The 16,767-nt window shown below is 51.5% G+C and overlaps 6 protein-coding genes across 6 annotated transcripts; 2 read left to right on the top strand and 4 right to left on the bottom strand.

The window, feature by feature from the left end:
• Positions 1-471: 471 nt before the first annotated feature.
• Positions 472-2,237, top strand: QC762_114595 (uncharacterized protein; the record flags this gene model as incomplete). The annotated part of the gene is made up of 3 exons (XM_062885876.1): positions 472-552; positions 633-1,806; positions 2,203-2,237. The coding sequence occupies 3 exons, from the start codon at positions 472-474 to the stop codon at positions 2,235-2,237; spliced, it is 1,290 nt and encodes a 429-aa protein (XP_062748890.1).
• A 712-nt stretch (positions 2,238-2,949) lies between these two features.
• On the top strand, positions 2,950-9,445 carry rec8 (R8 protein). The gene is made up of 7 exons (XM_062882971.1): positions 2,950-4,011; positions 4,068-4,233; positions 4,286-4,514; positions 4,570-5,685; positions 6,856-6,892; positions 6,947-7,228; positions 7,285-9,445. Exons 1-7 carry the CDS (start codon positions 3,749-3,751, stop codon positions 9,146-9,148), a joined length of 3,957 nt encoding a protein of 1,318 aa, XP_062748889.1. The 5' UTR covers positions 2,950-3,748; the 3' UTR covers positions 9,149-9,445.
• MRS6 (Rab proteins geranylgeranyltransferase component A) lies at positions 9,414-11,389 on the bottom strand. Its single transcript, XM_062885875.1, has 3 exons — positions 11,203-11,389; positions 10,060-11,129; positions 9,414-9,867 (listed from the first exon to the last, which is right to left on the bottom strand). The coding sequence occupies exons 1-3, from the start codon at positions 11,274-11,276 to the stop codon at positions 9,536-9,538; spliced, it is 1,476 nt and encodes a 491-aa protein (XP_062748888.1). The 5' UTR covers positions 11,277-11,389; the 3' UTR covers positions 9,414-9,535.
• A 766-nt stretch (positions 11,390-12,155) lies between these two features.
• Positions 12,156-13,292, bottom strand: QC762_114560 (uncharacterized protein; the record flags this gene model as incomplete). Its single annotated transcript, XM_062885874.1, has 2 exons — positions 12,156-12,215; positions 12,375-13,292. The coding sequence occupies 2 exons, from the start codon at positions 13,290-13,292 to the stop codon at positions 12,156-12,158; spliced, it is 978 nt and encodes a 325-aa protein (XP_062748887.1).
• Positions 13,293-13,693: 401 nt separating this feature from the next.
• QC762_114550 (uncharacterized protein) lies at positions 13,694-14,932 on the bottom strand (the record flags this gene model as incomplete). The annotated part of the gene is made up of 1 exon (XM_062885873.1): positions 13,694-14,932. The coding sequence occupies one exon, from the start codon at positions 14,930-14,932 to the stop codon at positions 13,694-13,696; it is 1,239 nt and encodes a 412-aa protein (XP_062748886.1).
• A 493-nt stretch (positions 14,933-15,425) lies between these two features.
• QC762_114545 (uncharacterized protein) lies at positions 15,426-15,800 on the bottom strand (the record flags this gene model as incomplete). Its single annotated transcript, XM_062885872.1, has 1 exon — positions 15,426-15,800. One exon carries the CDS (start codon positions 15,798-15,800, stop codon positions 15,426-15,428), a length of 375 nt encoding a protein of 124 aa, XP_062748885.1.
• Positions 15,801-16,767: the final 967 nt, after the last annotated feature.

Raw genomic sequence — 16,767 nt, 5'->3', positions numbered from 1 at the left:
AGGTTGGTGCAGTGATTTTCGAGGTTCTCTCAGCAAGATATCGAAAGACAGAATGCTCATTTGGTTGTCTGGGGAACTAGAACCCCCAAGAAAATTGCAAGTATGCTTGAGCATTGAACAACCGTGTTTATGAACGATGCTAGCGCGTGGACACCCAGATGCTGAAGCCCGGAACTCTTGTTGATTGTAACAAAGAGAAAAGATCTTTCAAGTCGTCATGATGGAGAACGTTAGTTATCAGACATTGGTTTTTACCAAATCAGTTATATATAGATACTGTTAACACACCTCGGCTGTGTGGTCATCGATAAGATGAGTGACATTGCAAACGCAACTCCTCGCAATAAGAGCAAGAACGAAGGAGTGTCTTGCCATATCTTGCCAGGGCAGCTATCTCAACTACGTAATTAATGGAGCCTGGTACTCAAAAGTCGCCTGACTGCCAGAATATTTCTGAGAGCGACTTTCTAGATGGTCTTCCTATTTTTGACAAAATTCCACCACCGAGGCCGCTACAGCGACGCTGAAAACTTGTTTTCAAACACAAATTTGGTAAGCTAACAGCATGTTTAAAGAGGAATATTTGGTGTTCCAGAACTAACGTGGACAGGCACCACCTTTTCGCATTCAAGATGCGTCCCGTTCAACCCGACCTCGTCCGAAAGAGCGGCGACAGCAAAAAAGCCGGCCTTGTTCCTTCCGGAGGCCCTCTTCCCATGGAAGCCAGCCGCCCAGGCACCAAGACCTCGACCACACCAGACCAAAATGACAGAGACGAGGCAAACCGAAATACTGAATCTGACGGCAATCCTGACGTTCCGACCATCAACCCCGACGACTTTCCCGGCACAGAGCGCTCCGTGCCACAAGGAATCCTAAATGACGATGATCTGGACAAGAACGCAACCGTTGACGTCGGCCTTGCTGTCAGGCGCGCGCGTTACCAGTTGGGAGACTACCCAGCCCTCTTCAAGGACGTTGTTGAAGTGATCGCGAAAATCACATCCGGTGGTGCAACCGTGACTTGGGCTAGCAACAAAGTCATCGAACGCTTCCAACGCATTATCAGAGAGAGATACGATTCCGGGGAGCGCCAGAAGTCTTGCCCGCTCACCAGGGCCGAGTTGTTGGCCTCGCAGTACTGTCATCCATATGGAGAGGGTCTACCAGCTGTCCAGAAGAAGCTGACCGCCATGGGGTTTTCATGTTTCGATTTTGGTGATCTGACCTTCAAAATCTACAAGGAGCTGCTAAGCAGATGGAACAAGTACCGCAGCATGATTGACAAGCTCCGCGGAGAGTGTTCCGAGATGGAAAGCACCCTCTTGACCAAGCTCGACACTTGTATGGGCGAGGCTACCAAGCTCGAGACCGGACAGCTTGAGAACCTGTCTGGCGAGTCCCGAAATGCCAGAAAGGAGCTGAGAAGTCACAGTGAGGAGTTGAGAAATTCTACGGAGCAACTGACAAACGATGTTGGCGAGTTGGGCCAGACAAGGGGGGAAATCGTCAACTGCATTGAGAGTGCCCTTGACGATCTTGAGAAATTCTTCCACAAGATTGGGGGCATGGTTTGGAGAAATGTTCGAGATGAAACGGACAGCTCCGTCACTCTTTTTCTGAAAGAGTTTGACCCACACTTCGAAGCCCTAAACAAGCTCAAAGACCAGCTCCAGGAGAACTACAAGCTGCTGGAGAAATGGCGCTCTGTGGCCGGGCAAAATCTGAAGGCCCTGAGAATCTTACAGGAAACTCAAGCTTCTATGGTGGCAGTATTGGCCAACAAATCGGGGGAGGAGGACAGGCGTAAGGAGGACAAAAAATAGACATTACAACAAAATGTCAAGGGCTGTAAGATAGTCAACATGCCTGTTAACTATCTTTTGAGGCCTATCAATGTGTTATGTGAGGGATATGTGTGTCTGAGACCTGTCGAGTATCTTTGAAGGCCTGCTGAGTACTTTTCAAGGCCTATTAACTGTACTCAAAGGCCCTCATTCCCAGCAGCAGTCTGTCTTTTGCTAGGTAGCCACAATGCGGCATTGCCCATTGCTAACACCACCCGCGGCAGCTGACACGAGGAAGTGTTTCTCCCTCATCCGTTTGCAAATGTGATGAGCTTTGATCCTCATGATGGGTGCTCAGTAAGCACCAGTGAGAGATATGAATCAATTGCTAATTTCAACCTTCAAGTTCCAGCAGGGGTGGGCAGGGGTGGCCGCTTGCTTGCTTGCTAGGATGGCCGATTTTCAGGCTGCTGCGAGGACTGGAGGCGAGTGGGCTGTGGGGTCTGGAGGTTAAGGTGCTATCTGAAGTTATGCGAATATGTGCCTGACAGATGTTAGTGGAATATCTTAGTCTTTGGGATAGGGACCGTAGGGACCAATGAGAGAGCGAAGATATACGATAGGTTTTAGCAAGGGGGTTAAAGCGTTGAGTGTATGTAAGCTGACGGGTGAGAATGGGTTGTGAGTGTTGATCGGAACGATACTCGATGATGCTGGTGAGTTGTCTGGTAGCGATAATGAAATTTGATATCCGAGACGATGGAAGGCATAAAGACTGAGGTGTTGACGCTCTACTCTTGGATGCCTGATTTGGTTCAAGATCTTGGTACCTGAGCATTGCGGTTTTGAAGACGTGAGGTGAGGCTGACTGTGAGTGAGAGGATACGAGGGTGCGCTTTTGGGCTAGGTAGCCGATACAACTGCGTAGCGTCCACGGCAATCTCAGTCTGCGGGGTTCAGTGGGAAACAAGCTCGTGGCAGACGGGGGTCGTGAGCTTTAAACTCTGTTAGTGGCCTGAATTGGGACTAGAGGGGTTGTGAATACGTGCTGCCTTGGGTCTTATGAAACTATCTATCGGCGCCTTTTGGGCTTTAATATTCGGAGAGGGGTGAGTGCTGAGGGGAAGATTTCTTCGCACCATTTCTGCTGTCTTGCGCAAGCCATAATGTTCGTCGAAATAGACTTCTTGCTCTCGGAGATCCCACCGAAGGGATCCAAGATTGGACCTCGCCGCAGAACGACAGTCAGCCGTCGTTACAATAAGAGACGACTTGCATTGCGGCTGCTGCAGGGGCAACTGTGCCGCAGATTAGTGATGTGAACCTAAAAAGTGGCCTTGCAGGGGAGCAAGCCAATCAGAACCAGGCAGTGCTGACCAAGAACGACAAAGTTGCCCGAACGAGCATATCAAAACTGGCTCCTCTACCTAGCATCGCCAGTGTCAGCACCAAAAGCTCACACGCTCTTGGTATGCTTTGCAGATCTTCGGGTGGAAGGAAAACAAGGACAAGGGAATGTCATGGTGACAAAGGTCACAGATACCAGCTCCATGTGGTCTACCCAGGGTCACAACCCGCTCTGGTCGAGTGAGGCCCCGGTATGGTCCCCGGTCTGGACAACGGGAGGGGAAGGGCCCGTATCTCCCTAGGCCACCCTCACCAGGTCCATCATCTCACGTCTTTGCTGATTTTTCTCTCTTTTTGCCTCTCGCCCTCGTTGTTGCGCCTACCGATTGTCTCTCGTTTTTTCTCAGCATCTATTGGCGATCATCAGGTCGGGTCTGACAGCAGCACTAGGAGGTGTCAAGATCTCCCATATCCTTTTCTCATTCTTGCACTGCTCTTTCTAGCACCAGCATTGGGCGTTGGGCAAGTGGAAGAGCGGGCGTTAAAGCCAAGTTCGCGATTGGAATTTGCGAGCCGGCAACGGGCCTTTCTAACTATTCATATTCTTCTTCGAGATGGCGTCATTGCTATCATCACTGCTTCTACTTGGGGCTGCCATCTCACCGGCACAGGCACGCGTAGCAGCTTGGTGGAACGGCGTCGGGCCTCAAGTGATTGTCCAGAACGAGACAACTGGACTCATCCGATACAGCAGATGCAACCTCTTTGACAACCCAAAATACTCTTACACCGACGGGAGTGTCTTCTCCCTTACATACAAGCCCAAGAACGACACGCCTCTGGCTGGCTCGGGGTATTGGTCGAACGAATTCACAGCGTAGGTAAATGCCTGCCGTTGTTAGCAAGAGGTTGATGCTAACAGCAAGATTGCAGTGCCTCGATCTACTATCTGACCGAAAGATATGAGATTGCCAACGGTCTGTTCCACTGCAACATGACTACCGGGCTCTTTGAAAGCAAGGGGAACTGGATCATCAGCAAGCCATCGCCTAGCGTTCATCAAAACACCGGATTGGCTTCTTTGCTCCTGGGTGAAGAGGTTCGTTTCCCTAGGCCGTTGATACTCAACAGTTCACGCTAACAAAACCTAGGGAGGATATCGGCTGTTTTATCACAATAAGGATGGCCAGGTTGCCCAACTTGGTTATACGAGAGACGACGGCCAATGGTTGTACAAGGGCATGGTCAGCAAAGATGTCAACACTGTACCCGCTCTTGGGGCTGCCCACTCTGGAAAGGAGAACATCACGGTTGTATCTACCAGGGACTTGAGCAATATTGGGGTTACAAGATGGAATAGTGCTGGGACTTGGTGGAGGTGTATGTATCTACCTTACTTCATCTGTCGAGTTTTGATGCTGACCAAATGTAACAGCCACGCTACCCCAAGCCTTGGAAAACGAAACCGATGTGATCACCAGCAAGACGAACAAGACCGAAATTGCAATCAATGCAACGGCACCAGTCAACTTCACCTTGCCTGCTTATGATGCCGCCACCAAGGGAATGGGGATCAGCATCGACAGGAACTACACACGTTTCATCTGGTACATTGGCACCGATAAGAAGATCCATCAGATCGGAAACACAAACTATTTCTGGAGTATCCGAGAGAACCAGACCGAATCATTCTGGCCCGAGGCAGATGAGCCCAACGCCAGCGTCGGTGTTGCTTTCGACTTTTCATCCAATCTGGTGCACCTCTACTACATGGCGAAGGGAAAGCTCGTCCAAGTCAAGTACGAAAACGAATCTTGGAAGGCATGGTCAAATGTGCCTGAGCCCCCCGCCGAACAAACCACCACGGACCCCACCCCCTCTGGACCTACCACCACGGAATCCCCTGTTTCTGAACAATCGGATGTGCCAAACGAAGGTCTCTCCACCGGTGCTCAAGCTGGGATCGGAGTGGGTGTATCACTTGGCGTCATTGCTGTTGGAGTGCTCATTGCAGTTATCGTGTTGCTGAAGCGTAAGAAGCACGAGGGATTCGAACACCCGCCCCAACAGCACACGGACGACGGATCAACGATTGCTCCCACCACCCCTGCTCCATCATACGGTGTCCCTCACCCCCAAAACCCATCGATGGTTCACTACAACAACATTGCTCCTCAGTATCACAACTACCAAATGGCGCAGTATGATGGTTACGCCTGGGATCAGAAGTATGCTCCTATCACATCAAACTCCCCACCAGCATCACAGCCATATAGTTCTCCCCAGTCAACATACGCCGCAATGCCAATCCAGCAGCTTGACTCGGAGACCCGTCCGACAGAGCTGTATGCTCAGCCTCTATATGAGCTCCCAAACCAGACGAATTCTCATGAGCTGGTGGCAGAGCCGAAGAGAACCGCGGCGGAGCAGCAGAAAATATACGAGACGCAGCAGTTGGAGCAGCAACGGCGGGCGATGTATCAGCAGCAGCAGCAACAACAGCAACAACAGGTGCAGATGTACCAGGGACAGCCGCCACAATACCAGCAGCGTCAGTAGTGAGATACCAAACAAACAAAAAAAAAAAAAACCCCACCAAAAAGAGGAAAAGGATACCCTGAAATAATTTTATGGCAAGAGGATGACGGATCTATTGAATATGACGGAATTTCGAAAGAGGAAGGGCTTGGATTGGAAGAACGTGTCTCATTTATGTATGATATTCCCACAGTTTGCCCTTCATGATAGGGACGCTCTTCTTTGTACATTCATAACTACTCATTTTTTATTGACCAAGACCTGCTCTCTTCAGAAACGGCATGCTCTTCAACGTGATGGCTTTGGCTTGCTATTTTGCATGACCGGTTCCCTAATGTGTATCCTGCTGGCGAAGGGGAGTCTTCATTGCCCACACCGGTGTATTTTGAATTGAGGAGAAGAGTTTACCACGGAGCAATATGTGCCTCCAGCAACAAGTCTGTGTGCATACAATGGGTTGCGCCATGACAGAGCAACGTCGTTGCCAAGCATTTGGGGGTTCGGCCTGAATATGATACTCAACATGTTCCCACATCTGCGAGCAGATACGATACTATTGTGAAAAGAGAACACATTCAGAACAGCTAGTCAAGGCTACTTGAATGCATCAAGGCCGTGCTCATAGAAAGTGGTGCCTTCCAATTCAGGCCATTGTCCCCCAGCGGCCACAATGCTCCTTCCTTCCCAGAGGTCCCACCACGCACTCCAGACGCGTGGGACTGCCTATTGTCAGTATCTTCCCCAGTCTTTTCTCAATTGAGGCCTTCCTCCGTTCACTTCTTCCTTTCATCCCACCAAGCATCCTTATTTGTGCGCCGCGAACCCTTCACCACGACTCGATCAACTCGAAGGTCCGACACTAGTGAGAGGACCTATCTCACTTCAAGACAAGTCCGGTCGCTCAAATATCTCGAGTTACATATTCTCTCAGTCGTTAACCTTTCGCTTCTTTTCGTGCGTTCCAGCGTTACGAGATATCCTTCGATTCCGCCGCAATACATCCAGTATCCCCCACTCCAGGCCCCAGCCTTTCTTACTTAAGGGGGTTACTATCACGAACAGCATCAGATACATAGACTACCGGCTGTCCAAGCCAAATATCTACATACGGCATGTTCTACAGCCACGAAAGTAAGTATCTTGCCGAGCCATCCGAGAGTTCAGACGCTTACACCACCAACAGTCCTCACCAGCCACCAGTATGGTGTGGCCACAGTCTGGTACGTTCAGAATTTCCCTTCACCAAATGTTATCCTCGTATCTAATATCACCAGGCTCGTCTCAACCGTTGGCATCAAGTCCAATGCCAAGAAGATCTCACGTAAGGCAATCCAGGAGGTTAACGTCCAGAAGGCTTGCGAAACTATCTTGGAGCCTGGTGCCCCTATTGCCCTACGTCTCCAAGGCAGTCTTCTCTATGGCGTCTCCAGGGTGTACTCGCAGCAGTGCCAGTATGTATTGGCCGACGCTGAGAAGGTGCAGGCCCATATGATGGCTTTTTACAATGCCATGGGCGGAAATGAGAATGCACTGGATCCGAGGGCAGGCAAGGCCAAGTAAGGTTGCTCGAAAGAAATTTTCTTTGATAACGTGGGTAGCTGATATCTTATAGGCGGAAGGAGCTCATGCTCCAAGACGACCCTGATTTTGACCTCAACTACCAGCTCCCCGTCTTTGAGCTTGACGATGACGGTAACTTGATTCTTCCAGCCGTCGAAAGCCAAGCATCACGCAACAGCACTTCACAGATGTCGCCTCACCAGCTCGACAGCTTCAACGCTGGCGGGAGCTCGATCCATGGGGGCCTTGACCTCCCCGGATCTTCTTCTGGTCTTAGAAACCCATTCCATGACGGTCCCTTTGGCAGCGATGACATAGATCATGGCATGGACAACCAACAAGTGCTGCCCTTCGGCGATGAGGAGCGACAGCTTGCACCCATCGATGATTGGGGCATTGAAATCGACGCAGATGGGAACGTGTTAGCCCTTTTTGAGGAGCCTGAGCTGCCGCAGATTCCCCAGGTCGATGTTTCCAAGGCCGATGACAACCTTCCCTCTGATCTCGGTCTCGATCGATTCGATAGCGAAGGAGACTTCATTATGGGTAACAGAGACCCTGCCATTCCTTCTGATCCGCGCCTGCCGTCTGAACCCCCTGTCCTTCCCCAAGTCGGGCAGGCGCAGCAAGAAGAGAACCAAGAGCAGCAACAACAAGAGGCCGAAATGGACGAAAACGCTAGTGAAGTTCAAGCTCCAGCTCGTGCTCGACGTCAGCGTCGCCGCCAACTTCTCGCGCCAGATGATCAGACTATGCTCACTCGTGGGCAGATTCGACTCTGGGGTGACACTTACGCCAACAGAGCTGATGAAGAGACCGCTCGACGGCAGCGACGTGGACTCACAGCCACGGAAACACGGATGAATGCTTACAATCTGGTGTTCGGACAGGGTCTCGCCAACCTTGGCTACTTGGCCGGCTACCCTAACATCCCGCACCCCTTGGCCCCCTTCTTTGCAGGAGAGGGTCTCGCTCAGCAGTTAGGTTTCATCAGCCCAGATTCCGACGTCAGCGGCGATGTACCCGCCACCCCCCGTAGCCGCCGTCGCACAGCCTCACAAGCCCTCGAGCTAGAAGAAGACGAAGTCGCCCGTCGGGTCCGTCCCCGCCTCAGCAATGAGCCCGACGCCCCACAAGGTGCCCCCCAACTTACAAACGAAGCCCAACTCTTCCTCCTGGGTGAACAAGGAGAGCCAATTGAAGCAGGCAGAAGAGGCACCAGCGCCCAACTCTCAGACGCAATCCACTCCGATGCCCCCTGGAACAGACCCTCCTCTCACATCCCTAGCTCCCCCATCAAAGGCGGTGCCGGCTCCAAACCCGGCAGCCGTCACGTCAGCGCCTCCCCCCTCACCCACCGTGCCAGAGCTGGTATATTGGGGGGATCAGACCAGATCGAACGCTTCAGCGATCAACCCATCTTTGGATCAGACACGGGTTTCTCCCAAGGAGGAGGTGGTGCCTTCCTCTCTTCTGATCCCATCGTCGATCCGATTGATGCCCCCCAGGAGATAAAGGTGCCAGCTGATACCTCCCAGCAGATGATCAATGCCCTTGATCGCGAGGGGCAGAACTTCGCAAGGTTTCTCCGGCATATTGCCAAGACCAAGGGGTACGCCAATGAGGATGATGAGCAGGACGAGAAAGCCTGGGTGAGCTTTGATGACTTGTTTGAGCCGGAGGATAGGAAGAGGGCGGTGGTGGTACAGGCTTTTCATCATGTGTTGACTTTGGCGACGAAGAATGTGGTGAAGGTGAAGCAGGATGGACAGGGGGGGCTGAAGCCGTTTGGGGAGATCAGGGTGGGGGTTGACTTGCCTTTGTCTGAGGATGGTGGCGAGGAGGGGGAGGATGAGGAGATGGGGGATGGTGGTGAGGAGTCGAGGATTGCTACTGGAGATGATGATGAGGAGTAAATGGGATGATGCATTTATCGCATCTTTGGGCAAAAATTCATCGGATTTTGGGAGGATTTGCGTAATGGAGAGATTTCGGAAATCTCACAAAGCTGTTGCTTGGATGGAGAGGTCATATTTCCGGAATGCTTTGTACCGTGTTGCTTGCATCTGCGCGAAGCGAACGGAGTTTCGGACACAAACAACAATTAATACAAAGCATAGGAGGGCATTGGGTGGAGGAAAGGCATCATGGTGACACTGCATAAACATTAGATTCACAGGATCATAATGCTCAATAAACTCAATTTGTTCTTTAACTTTTTTCATTCTTAATGGATGTGCTACACCCAAGACTAACCATCGTATCTCATGATAAATGAAACCGCTTACCGTCATCGACATTAATCATACACTTTCGTCATCATCCATTGCGCCTTCTCGGTCAGCAAAGGTAAGGTACTCTTCCTCGACAGCTTCATCACCTAAGACCATCTTCCAAGCATCTTGAACCGACTGCAAAATTGAGTCGTCAAAAGCAAGGGCTGAGGCAGGAGGAGCAAAATCGAAAATCGAACCGTTTGCTTGACTGTGAGCTGAGCTTTGCAGTTGCTTATACTGCAGTTTATAAAGACACTGGGGGACAGTATCACCAGACAAAGCAGCCAGAAAAGAATCCAATGCTTGTTGAAGCAAGTCCTGGGAGGCATGCTCTGAGCCAGTGGTAAAGTAAAGAACACCTGTTGATCTCCAGTTAGCGCTTGTTCAACGAACCAGCATGAAGAAATGAATATGATAGAGTGAGAGTACATCAGAATGTCAGAGGTATTATCGCCAGTGCCGAAGCTCAGACAATGTAGATAAGTATTCGATTTGGATCATCATGGTACTCGGAAGGGCAGTGAAAGAGACAAAGGAAAGAGCTGGCTTACTTTGGTTGGCAGGACATTCCCCGGTATCGCTGGAATGAACAGACAGATACACCGGGGATGTTGATGCTTCCCCAGTAGCAGTTGACAAGGAGCCAGCTGGGAAAGCAACAATGGCGACGGCCGGCTTTGGTGCACCCTCGACCGTTGACTCGAAAAGTGATTTCAGTGAGGAGCCAACAACAGCTACCAGCCTGTTGATACCGAATCGATCAGTAGCGCTCTCGTTGGCGCGGACAACCTTGTGTGTCTTGATTGTATCGCCGCTGGAGAGTTCAATCACGATGGGGTCGTCCTTGTCGTTCATCGTCTTGATGCCTGTCCCGAGCATATACACAGCTCCGCCTACCGCGCCGGCTCGGCATGAGACTTGGGCAATCTCTGACAGGCCGCCCCACTTGGGGTAGAGGGCAGCAAAGCCTGGACCGTACATACCCATCGACGAGAGATGGCGATGGATGACAGCCAGCCCGTCTCTGGTATTGATCTTTCCGTTGAGTGAAAGGGTGAGAGTGATGATGTAAGTCTGAAGTTCCTGATCCATCTTGAACTCTTTCAGCAAGAACTCAGTCAGTGGTGCATCCACGTGGGGTTGCCATGTGTCTGTCTGGGGGGTGCTGTCGTAATCCAAAACGAATTTGAGGAACTTCATCAGACCGCGCTTTGCCTTTGCTGAGATGGCGGTGGTAGAAAAGACATCTTCGCGGGTAGAAGGGATGCGGACCAGGGTGGGTTTTTGCGAGGAATCTGGGGAGGGCTTGAAAATAGAGAAGGATCCCACGGCAAGGAACTCGACCTGCCGGTAGGCGCGGGAAGAGACAAGCTGGGAGAGCAGCGTCGAGCGGGCGTGGATGAGCTGGGGTGCGAGTGCCAGGGAGTATGCGCGGGGAAAAGACAAGCCGGTGTCACCCCCGAGCTTCTTCACGGAGGCAGCCTCAAAGAGGCCTTCCTTGCCAGTTTCGACCTTTTCAACCCATGATTCTACTTCTTGCAGGCTGAAAGCTGCTTCAGCACCACCATAGAAGTCATTTGGGTCGATGTGAAGGACCTTCTTGTCGGATCTCGAGAGGGCTCTTCAAGGAGGGGAAGTGCTGGGTTAGTTAGACAGGCAAACGCGAAGTTGGTGTTTTGCTTGATTGTACTTACAAAGCGAGCAGCGACTGCTGCAAACCCGTGCCGCAGATGACGACGTCCCAGAGGGTGTCAGCCAAAGACTCCATTTCTACATGGAGCGGGCACTCTGTGACAGTCGGGACTGTACCAACAGACAGGTTTTGCAGTTGTGGTGGAAAAGAAGCAGTTGAGAAGAAGCCTTGCAGGCGGCGAAAATTTGAATGAAGTTCGAGCGGGTGGATCGGCATAACCTTGTTCGCGATGGTGGGGCCTCAGGGTCGGCAAATGTTCGGCCCGAGCCCCACCTAAACTTCTGCACGGACCATGCGAGCGACTGCAGGAAAACACTGATGGTTTTGGCTCGAGTGGAAACTTTCTCTTTTTTCTCACTAACGCTCAACAACCGACGGTGATGTCTGCCTTCAACAGCATTGTGGTACGGTGGAGTTGCTTTCATTAGGGACTCTCATGTTGAGCGGCAGATCAAATGTCTCCCTGTATCTCCTGCTCTGGAATTCATCTGTAAGAGTGGGTCGAAAGTGTAGACACATTTTTCCATGCTGCTCAGTTTGCTGTTATATGATGACGAGCCCTCGCTGTTTGACCCCTTTTGATAGCTGCCCTTGAAAGTATACATCGATTAGATTCTTGAGCAGGGTTATGGATTCCAGCTCCAAAGCTATCAAGACTTCTTGACTTGGATTAAGGGTCTACGCTGCCTTTCCACTTACCCGACAATTCTCAAGGTCGAGATATGTTGCTGGCGGTTAGCGCCTGGGCTTTTTTTTTTTTTGGATGGGATATAGGTTTTCCTAGACAAGACAGATCGTGACATTTACTTCATGTTTCTTCCCGTTTTCAAATGTTACCGTCACTGCAGTTTGAAATGGCCTCTCAAAGAGTATCACACAACTAAACCACATACGAAAGACAAATGGAAAACATCGCTTCAAAGCTCATGTAAACCATCTTTTGGCTATCAATTTTTACATCCCTTCTACTTTGTCATCATCCTCATCCTTCCAAATAACCATCTCCACAATCTCCTAATTCCCCATCGCCTCCTTCACCTCCCTCCACCTCCCCTCCGCAACCCCAACAAACCCCCTAATCAACTCCCTCCCAATCACCGTCCCACCCTGCTTCTCAATACTCCTCACCCTCGTCTCCCCCCCGTCCGAGCAATCCACAACAACAGTAATAACCTCCTTGCACAGCTCCTCCTCGCTCCGATCCGGATCCAACAAAATCCAATGCCTATTCCGCTCCCCCCTTCCCACCTCACCATGCTCCTTCTCCAAAAACACCGCCGCCGAACAAGCCACCGGCAGTCCCCTGACATTCAACCTCGTATCCTGCCCCTTCCGGCAAACAACCATCTCCCTATCAGGATCCCACCTCGCCATGGGAAGCTTCGTATCCTTCAGCGCAGCCAAAACCGCCGCCCAAGCAGCATCAAACGGGTTCCCGTCAAAGCTGACAAAGAGCAAGTCAATATACAGCACCCAATACGCCACCACCTGCGGCTTCTGCTCCTCCCGCTCTTCCTCCCCTTCAACTTCCATATCCCCTTCCTCCTTCTTACTCTCCGGCGTGAACCACACCCTCAACCCCCGCCCGTCCACCACCCCAGCCCCGTGCAAAAGACTGTACACCCTCGTGCTCACCGTCTGCGCCAACGTCGTAGGCGGCACACCCGGCAAGAACTGCGGCGCGCACCCTGTTGCCAGCTCAATATTGGGGACTAGCAGATCGTAATCCTTGAGTTCTTTCCTCGCCCTTGCCTCATCGCCCTCGTCTTGATCGTAGAGCGTCCCGTTGTGAGGTCGGAATTGGGGAATAGCCGTCACGGGGAGGAGCTCGCCTCGGACGCCGCAGATGACGGTCGTGTCGCCTGTTCGGACGAGGGAAGAGCCATGAGCTTGGGATAGGGAGGAGGTATTGATCTGGATCGGGCGTGACTGGTGCGGCGCGCGGCCGTTGTCGCGGGTGGGCTGTTGGTCTGGGGAGTCGGGGGAAAGAGTGCGAAGGAGGTATGGGTGGGGGGAGAGCTTAGCGAAGACGGGGCGGGTAAAGGTGAGGGAGGGCTGGGGCCCGGATGGCGCTGGTGAAGCTGTTGCCATGTTCTGTTGGTTGTAGATGTCCTGTTTATTTTATGTGCCGGCGAAGTTTTGTACAATTGTGCTGTTGTTTGAGCTTGGTGAAAGTCGCCTGGAAGATGAGGTCGCGAAATTCCAATGTAGACTTTCAGCCTTGCAGATCTGGGACGGTAGGAAATGTGGGGGTCTGTTTAGTGGGGTTTGCCTGGAGTCTTCGCTGGTTTAAGGCGGTGTAGCTGAGCTCTAGGGCCTCCATGTGTAGCTGAAATCAGTGGTCGTGCTGCAATTATAGCGATTCGTAGACAGATAGCAAGGGAAAACAGCTCAGCAAAGTGTTGAGAGAAAAGTTCATGGCATCTCATTGCATCATTTGTCTATGCTATCTAACTTCTTTGTATCCGTTATTCCGAAAGTATATCTACATCCTATTCTGTACCAGGTAGCCGCAGCCAAAAGCCAGCAACAGTATTGGCAACTTCAATCGCATTGGTCATAACCAATTCATGCCCGCTATTCAAAACCACAGCCTCAAACCCATCCTCACCCAGCACAGCCGTAGCGTCATGAATCAACTCCTCCTTCGAAACAACGGGGTCCATGGCTCCAAGTACTAAAAGAATGCTTCCCCCCTTAAGGCCAGGCAAGCTTGTGTCCACCCAGCCCGCTTCTTTCCTCCGTTCGGCCAGGAGCCGCCCCAATGCTATCCAGTCCTTGTGTTGATTGTAAATGGGTGCATGACGGATGCTACTCATGAAAGCCGGAATGAACCCCCTGTGTTGGTGAAGCTGCCATTCCATAACGGACGACACTGTATGGCCCGGTCGATGTGCCAACAGAGTGGCGCCGTCCCAACCATCTCCGCCGTTGGCATCACTGTTTTTGTGCCTGATCTTAGGTCTGTCCACCACCTGAGTAGCCATCATTGTTTCCGTCATAGCTTCTCGTCGTTTTGGCATGAGGCGTCTCCGAACTAGAAACTCGAGCGCCCATTCTGGGAATATCCCCGTCGAGTACAGTAATCTGCTCCTCCAGCTGACATGTTCAGGCCGAATCAGTCCTCCACCAGCGATAAGGACAACAGACCGGACCATGTGGGGGAAGTCTTTGGCGAACGGAACAGCAATCCCTCCTCCCAGAGAATATCCAATCAAATGAAATCCGTCATTCCCAGCCCACGCCACGTTCGACGAGGCAAGAGCGAGGAGTATCTGAGTTGTGTATAGGCGAATGTCATAAGGGAGGTCGGTTGGAGTATCCGAGTAGCCACGCCCAAAGAAGTCGAATATCATAACACGATATCCCATTCTGACCAACTCCTGCCCGAGGTTTCCCAGTGCTAAACAAGGCGTGCTGATGCCATGCAGCAGGAGAACCTTCTCTCCATCTTCAGGGCCCCATTCGAATACTTTGATGATGCCGTATGGTGTCTCAACGTCCCGGCCCCCTGGCAATGCGTCTGGGGGATAGGGCAACGCATCGATTTCCTCTCTTGAAAGTTTCGACAACTGTGTCTCACGGGGTGACCTGATGAGTAGAGGTTTCCTGGAGCCCTTCAGCTGCCTAAGTGCGTTGAGTGTCAAACCTGTTGTTAAACCGAGTGCCACACCCAGGGCGAGGTAGGAGCCAGCCCCTGGAGGACGAATATTTGGCGCCCACACTGGCATCGGAATAAGGTGCTGAGTTTGAAGATTGGCTGTCCGTATATCTGAGAGGCGTGTGGTTCCGTCAATCAAAACCCAAGACCAAGATTACCTGGAAGTGTCTTGACTTGAAGATTTGTGCCCGAAGATTGGCGAGACGAATTCGGGCAGCCGGGTTTGATATCTGTAAGCCAATGTTGCGAGCCGGAAAGCGGGGCCGTCTTGGCCAGGGACTCGTCAAAGGCGGCCGTACAAGAGGCGGAGAAAGCCAACGGCGTCGAGAGTATCGCTATATGAGGTATGATATCCTATACTAAAAAAGATTCGTACTTCAACTCCAAATGTCGCCATAAAACAAGGGAGAAATGTGACCAGCAAAGACTTGGTGGTGGGGTATTCGAATATGGATCCATGATGGCGGGGATCGCGGGGTTATCGTAATCTCGAATTGCCATCCCCCACCTTCTGTGAAGACCTTCTTGCCGGCAAGAAAGCCTGGACAAGAAGGCGGTCGAGCTCATTTCTCTCTCTTGTAAAAGCTTTTGAGCCTGGCGATTTGGCGTCTCATGAGCCCCTTCTCCTTCTCACCATCGCTGTCTGAAAGCGACTGAGAGAAGGAGGGGCGTCCAGATCCGTTCATGTCTTTAACAAGTTTCCGGGGTGGGGGTTTTTCTCCTTGGTGTTCAACAGCTGAGATCCAATTTCGTGACTGATAATCCAAAAGCGAGGATTTGGCTCTTCCCCGAAGCGGTCGGTTTGAGGAGTTGGGTGAGCTGGGTGAAGCAGCACCATCAGAGCTGTGCTCAGAGCTCGGATCGAGGAGTGATGAGTACATCGACGGGTGCTCGGTGAGCTTGCCCATGGAGCGCCTGTGTCTGAACATTTTGGCCATGAAAGCGAGAAGTTTGTCCAAGAATAGGGAAACAGTTCGGTAAACAGTTGAAATAGAAAAAGTTCAGGCCAGATCAGATCAGACCAAACCAGACCGGAGGGGGGTTTAAGTTATATGTCCGGTCCAAGCCTCCTCGGCGGCCCGCTTTCAACAAACAAAAAGTGTAAATCCTTGCGCCGGGATCCCAAGAGTTGATTCCCGAACTGCTGCTTGTGGAGCGTCTGGGACATCTTCCCCATGCAGAAGTCAAGGTATATCACCATTTCTGATGTTTCGATCTGCGAGGATTGCCGCATGATCTAACAAAGTCGTTCAGCAGGCAGTAGTGGCGAACTCAAAAGGGTCAATGCCTTTAGCGGCTGGCCTTGCTAGGCGATGCTGACTGCGGGTTGGTCGGAGCGACAGAGCGCTTGGCTGCGCATCCCCGCTATCATCCGCCCTCATAGCCCTGTCATTGCTGGTTGTAAAAGACCGCAATGCCAATGGGTGAGGTCGAACTGACGTTGTTTGTGGTTGTTGAGTCTCATTGGCCAAACATGTGGTCGTTGAAAGCTTGTATTATCTCGGTGTCTCTTTGGTTTCACGCAGTTACACACACTTTTTGGCCATACACAGCCCCGCACCGCGCAAGCTTGTGACAGCAACAAGGGGAAAAGGGGGCCGAGGAGGCCGAAAGGGGGATAATTTAGCTTGGAAAATGATGCTTCTCCCTTGCAGAAGCCCAAAGCTTTCGAAGGCCCAGAAATTCCTTTTCTGCTTAGGCATTTAAAAGAGCCCTGAAGCTGAGAACCGACGAGGATCTCTCTTTTTTGTGACCAGCATCCAAATAGAATATAAAGTCCGGGCACCGAACGAACATGCTGTACGTGTAACGGATAAGCAGTTTCGATTTGAGTTGAAGCGGTTGCCATGGATCTGCAACACCCAACCCATAGTCCTTAGGCATCCATCAGTCGCGATCTATTCA

The sequence above is a fragment of the Podospora pseudocomata genome, assembly GCF_035222375.1.
Source record: "Podospora pseudocomata strain CBS 415.72m chromosome 1 map unlocalized CBS415.72m_1, whole genome shotgun sequence".
NCBI classification, from domain to species: Eukaryota; Fungi; Ascomycota; class Sordariomycetes; order Sordariales; family Podosporaceae; genus Podospora; species Podospora pseudocomata.
This window is presented reverse-complemented; position numbering and strand designations above follow the sequence as displayed.